This window comes from Gadus chalcogrammus, chromosome 12 (genome assembly GCF_026213295.1).
Source record: "Gadus chalcogrammus isolate NIFS_2021 chromosome 12, NIFS_Gcha_1.0, whole genome shotgun sequence".
Classification (NCBI taxonomy): Eukaryota; Metazoa; Chordata; class Actinopteri; order Gadiformes; family Gadidae; genus Gadus; species Gadus chalcogrammus.
In genome coordinates, this window is record NC_079423.1 from 29,735,413 (window position 1) to 29,741,412 (window position 6,000).

The following is a 6,000-nucleotide window of genomic DNA, read 5'->3' on the forward strand; positions in this document are numbered from 1 at the left end:
GAGGGAGAGAGAGAAGAGAGACAGAGAGAGAGAGAGAGAGAGAGAAGAGAGACAGAGAGAGAAGATGGGAGAGAGAGAGAGAGAGAAGATGGGAGAGAGAGAGAGAGAGAAGGAGAGAGAGAGAGAGAGAGAGAGAGAGAGAGAGAGAGAGAGAGAGAGAGAGAGAGAGAGAGAGAGAGAGAAGGAGAGAGAGAGAGAGAGAGAGAGAGAGAGAGAGAGAGAGAGAGAGAGAGAGAGACGTCGAGCGAAAGAGTAGCCGTGAGAGAGAAAGAGTCCGAGAGAAACACATAGAGAGAGACAGAGACAGGGAGTAATCAGGATGACAGACAGAGGGACAGTCAGACCATATGGACCATAACCTTGAACGACCAAAACAGAGCATCTTCATCATTTCCTCCCTGCATGACTCCAGGTGCTGCATTAAGAGGGTTCAGCATCTGTGTGTGTGCATGACTCTCATTTAGCTCTCAGAAAGACTTAGTTTTATCTGTTGTTATTATTGGATGCATCGTACATTAAAGATAATCAGCCTAGCCTAGAAGTTTTTCTGTAGTTTTCTTTCAAACAGCGTAGGCCAATGTCAAGGCAGTTTGGCTTCACGCTGGCAGAACAAGAAGATAGCAAGGGAGAAAGAGGAAAGGAGAGAGCGAGAGCGAGAGAGAGAGAGAGAGAGAGAGAGAGAGAGAGAGAGAGAGAGAGAGAGAGAGATAGAGAGGGAGAGAGAGGGAGAGAGAGAGAGGGAGAGAGAGAGAGAGAGAGAGAGAACACAGATTCATCCTTGCCGGCTTCCGGGGCCGAAACTAACGAGAGGCATGAGAGAGGGATAACAATGAAGGTTCGAAACAGGACGGACGGACAGAGAGCGAGCGTAACAGACGGGGGACTGAGAGACCCTCGCCTTTCCCTACACCCCATCCCTCCCACCATGCGCGGCGTTTGAAGTGTCCAGCGTCTCCTCCCCCTTCGCCACACGACCACGCCGACCTCTGACCCCTGGCTGCCGTTCACACGGGCCCCTGAGGACCCCCAGAGGCCTCTGAGAGCCAGCGCTGCTTTGCGGCCACACAGCTTTGTGCAGGAGAGTGACAGAGGCCCCCCCGAGACACAAGGAAGGGATGGAGACACGGACGGGGGAGGTGGGGGGTGGCAATGAGGAGAGGGGGGAGAGGGGCAATGAGGAGCTGATCCCAAGCGAGGCCAAGTTTTCTGGGTTGTCTTCGCGTTACACACAAGAACATGGACACAAGCTTGTTATTTTTGGCTTGTAATGATGGACACATTTGCCTGCACACACACACACACACACACACACACACACACACACACACACACACACACACACACACACACACACACACACACACACACACACACACACACACACACACACACACACACACACACACACCTCCGCCACACTTTCTGTCGTCTGTGTTTATCTTCCCCTGCTCCACTTTCGCAGAAATTGGAGCAGAGATCCTCTGATTCGGTTCCCACTCCTCTCTTTTCCACCATTTTATTTCTCTCCTCGGGTATTCATCTTCTGCTCCTCTGAGGCGGTGGGACACTTGGACCCCAGAGAGACGCTCACTAGCTGGCTGGCTAGGCACCTTGCTTGGAACGGAGGATCCACGTTGGTTCTCTGTTTTTAATGGGGAAGCTGCTTTCCTTTCCACTGAAGGTTTGCCATCTCGCCTTCTGTACCTCTTCCATGTTTTTTAACCATGCTGGCTTTTACTCAGTGGAGCTGGTTTGTGCACAGGACAAAACACATCCAGGCCCTTTTGTAAGACTGAGGGAAAACTCCGGCCGCTTTTCTCAAATTTAAGATCCAGATCTGTATCATAGCGCATATAATCCCATTTGTCTATTTAAAACACACACACCCACTACTGAACTGAACTACTTAATTCCTTATGCTATGTGACTGTTTGTCCAAACCTCTGTCGGCCAAGTATCGGTCTACCATAGAGTCCATGTGAAGGTACATAACATATACATAGAGCAGGGTTGTCTAGTGGCACGGCCAGAGGAAGAGAGTGTGTGTTTGATTCTCAAAGAGAGCCTGCAATTATTCTGCTGACACACACCCCTGCACGCACGAAGACACACACAAAGACACACACAAAGACACACACACACACACACACACACACGCGCGCACGCGCAGTGACTTATGACTTAATGACATTACGCAATTGCTCCTTTTTTTAGAAACATTGTTCTAAGCACATTAATGAGATAGACCCTTAATCCATCATTATTACATTAATATGCTAATATAACAAGAGTCTCTCTGGGAGACACTAGAATTTCAGATGGCTCCCTACTTATATATGTGATATATTCCAATACGGTATACTGTATGGATGGAATAATATCCAGAGTACAGTCTACCATGTCAATGGATATGTCTGTCGTTACAGCGAACAGCATAAACAATGGCTGAACGAGAGTCAACTCCATGGCGATTTAATTGGTGTGATACAGACAATTGACCCGTCAATATGTGCCGAGGGAAAACAGCAACATGCAAGACAGGGGAAGTGTGTGTGTGTGTGAGTGAGGGAGGGAGAGAGAGAAGGAGAGGGAGAGAGAGAAGGAGAGAGAGAGAGAGAGAGAGAGAGAGAGAGAGAGAGAGAGAGAGAGAGAGAGAGAGAGAGAGAGAGAGAGACAGAGAGAGACAGAGAGAGACAGAGAGAGACAGAGAGAGAGAGACAGAGAGAGACAGAGACAGAGACAGAGAGACAGCCAGCCAGCCAGCCAGCCAGCCAGCCAGCCAGCCAGCCAGCCAGCCGGGCAGCCAGCCGGGCAGCCAGCCAGCCAGCCAGACAGACAGACAGACAGACAGACAGACAGACAGACAGACAGACTTGACCGAGCGAAGGAGAGAGTCTTGGCAGGCCGACCGGGCGAAAGGGGAGGACTTCAAGGCTAAGAGACAAGCATGCACGCACGCACGCACGCACGCACACACTCACACACGAGAATCCCTGTGAAGAGTCCTGGGGATTAATATGATATTGATATAGCCGAGCCAATATGTCCTAATTAATACGTTAAGCGCCCAGCAGAATTTGCGCAGGGAGGAATGTGGTCTTCTGTGTAGCGTGACTAGCAATTAAGGCTTAGCCTTGGAGATGGCTATTTTTGGAGGCATGGCATACTAGTTATTTTTTCATCCTCTTCTTCTTTCCAAAGGAGTGCTTTTCATAGCATGTTAATCGATTGCTCAAGAGGAGAAGGAGGCAGGATCTCCCCAGCAAGGTGCCAGGGGTCTCACTTACAAGCAACTATAAAGTGCTCTTGTGGAGAAAGATGAGGTGCTTTGCCTGCCTGAGAAACCTAGATAGTGTCCCCCTCAATGTAATTATAGAGATGTAGTGGTGGCCCATATGCAGCCATAAGAGAGTAAGAGGGAGAGGGAGAGGGAGAGAGGGAGAGAGAGAGAGAGAGAGAGAGAGAGAGAGAGAGAGAGAGAGAGAGAGAGAGAGAGAGAGAGAGAGAGAGAGAAAGAGAGAAAGAGAGAGAGAGAGAGAGAGAGAGAGAACATATGCATCCATGCATATGTGCTCTCCTGACCATCTCCTAAATCCCCACTCTGCGTTTCTTCTCAAGATTTACGCCTTGTTAATTAAACAAGTTTTTCTTGCACTTTGGGGGGGGGTGGGCTTAGGGTTAGGGGGGGTCATAAATATATGCCACTTATGTCACTGTGATTAAGGGCTATACAAACACAATTGCTTTGACTTGACTTGATATGCACCACACGTTTGCCTACAAGCCTGTGAGAGCCTCCTCTCGGTCTCTAGGTAATGGAGTGAAGGCTGGTTCTGTGTCACACTCGACGGGAGATGACACTAGCGGATACTGGTGTCCGCCGTGCCGCACAAGCACAAGAGAAGGAGGCCGCAGAGCTGTTAAGCCGTGCAGCGGAGCTGACGTTAGCCGCATTAGCACGGGTCCGTGGATGAAGGCAGCCTAGTGTGGCTAATGCAATGTGTGCATCGTCCACCGTAGTCGTTAGGATAATAGCCAATTATTAAAAAGAGGCTAGTGACCTGGAAAGAATGTGGGGAGAGCTCGGCCGCTGAAACACTTTGACACGGCGATTATGGTCACGCTACAATTAGCCATCTTGGGGCAGTTTGATGGTATCATCAAAGAAGGCCTGACACAAAAAAAAAAAGTATAATAAAAGGGTTAGTCCATTCTGCCTGACCAGCAATGATTTTTCAGTAGCACAGTGTGGACCGTGGTGTAGAAGGTCTGAAGCCTTATTGCTTTCATTAGAGGGAGACGTTCCAGGAACAGCCCCTGAGTGGCCTTGGTCAATGATAGTGAATGTGCTCACCTTTATACCTTGCAGTCGACATTAATGCACACACACACACACACACACACACACACACACACACACACACACACACACACACACACACACACACACACACACACACACACACACACACACACACACACACACACACACACACACACACACACACACATCCCCGGACAATGCTTGTGTTAACCAGAATCATTATTTACAACAGCAAAAACGAGGACCCTTTGTGCAACGCTACAAGCAAGGGTTTGTATTTACCACACGCCAGCTTGGCAGGCATAGGTCTAATTGCTCGTTACGCAAGCCCACATGAGGGGACAATACGATGATGTTGTGTTTATTAAAGAAGAATTGAATCACGATTGGCCCTTTGCGGCTAGCCCCGCTGCAGAAATTCTTCTGCATATCCATATTTCCCCCTTCAGCCTCCCAAACCCAGAATTGACCCGAATCCAAACGGCTACCGTTTTGTCGCCTTGTACAAACAGCACACTGAGGGGCATTACCAACACTAATCACGCTACAAAACCAGGATCATTTGTTATCGTCCAGTGGCGTGACTCTCATCGTCTCCACCTGCGTGTCCGGTGCTCACCTGAGACCTCCAGAGGCACAGTGTCCTGCTCGTCGTTGATGCCCACCACTACCTCGCAGCGGTACAGGCCAGAGTCACTCGACCGCAGGCCCTTCAGCGCCAGGCTGGCGTTGTAGCGGTTGACGTGGTAACCCGGCAAGGTGACACGACCCTGGAAGGCCTTCTTCACCTGGAGAACGGAGGGGGGATGCCGGGGGGGGGAAGAAGAGACGATCGTCAGGAAAAGGAGGAAACGGAGGAAGAAGTGAGGACGGGAGAAAACGAATGAGGCATTCAATCCCCGTGTCGAGGTGTACCTGAGCAAGGCACCTCGCCCTGACTGCTCCCGACAAATGGCTGTCACCTTGCATGGTTGACACCGCCGTCGGTGTGTGAATGTGTGCATGAACGGGTGAATGTGTGCATGAATTGGTGAATGTTAGCCAATATTGTAAAGCGCTTTGAGTTGCCACTGGTTAGAAAATTATGATATAAATACATTACCATTTAAGAGAAACATCAGACAGAAAAGGGTGAGGGCATCTTGGAATGACAATAAAGACCCAGAAAAACACATCTGTCTACCGGCTCCCAATACATGCCGTTAAAACAGCGAGAGATCTGATTGGGTGGACCTCCTGCGTTTCCTCACCTTCACCACGTTGTCCTTGGCAACCAGGACCGCCTGCTCCTTCTGCTGGCCGTCGGAGCCCCGCTGCCCCCACACCTTGGTCCACTTGATCCTGGGCGGCTCGTGGCTGCTCAGACCCGCGGAGCTCCGCAGCGTGAAGAGGCAGGGCAGCATCACCGTGTGGGAGAGCTCCTCACTGATGGCCCGGTGAGTCACCTTCCTCATGTTCACCATGGTGTCCGCATGGGCTGTCGGGGTGGGGGAGGAGAGGGGCGAGGAGAAAGGAGAGAGGAGAAGAATAATACTGTCAAAAGGGATGTGATGAAAGATGAGGAAAGAACAAAAAAAACGAGTTTGATTCCATCCGGTGTTTCAGATCCATGACGTGCCATTTCTCGTTATAGGCGAATGGGTGTGGGGCGAATTGGTTCTCGTCAGAGGAAATGT

At 50.2% G+C, this 6,000-nt stretch overlaps 1 protein-coding gene across 1 annotated transcript in view; it reads right to left on the minus strand.

Moving 5' to 3' along the window:
- The window catches only part of ncanb (neurocan b), a 78,719-nt gene extending 72,932 nt beyond the window's left edge, over positions 1 to 5,787 (minus strand). Inside the window, exons 1-3 of the mRNA XM_056603304.1 lie at positions 5,575 to 5,787; positions 4,944 to 5,112; positions 925 to 1,215 (exon numbers count right to left, since the gene is read on the minus strand). Coding sequence (XP_056459279.1) covers positions 925 to 1,215; positions 4,944 to 5,112; positions 5,575 to 5,787 — 673 coding nt within the window. The remainder of the gene's footprint in view (positions 1 to 924; positions 1,216 to 4,943; positions 5,113 to 5,574) is intronic.
- Between the last annotated feature and the right edge of the window lie 213 nt (positions 5,788 to 6,000).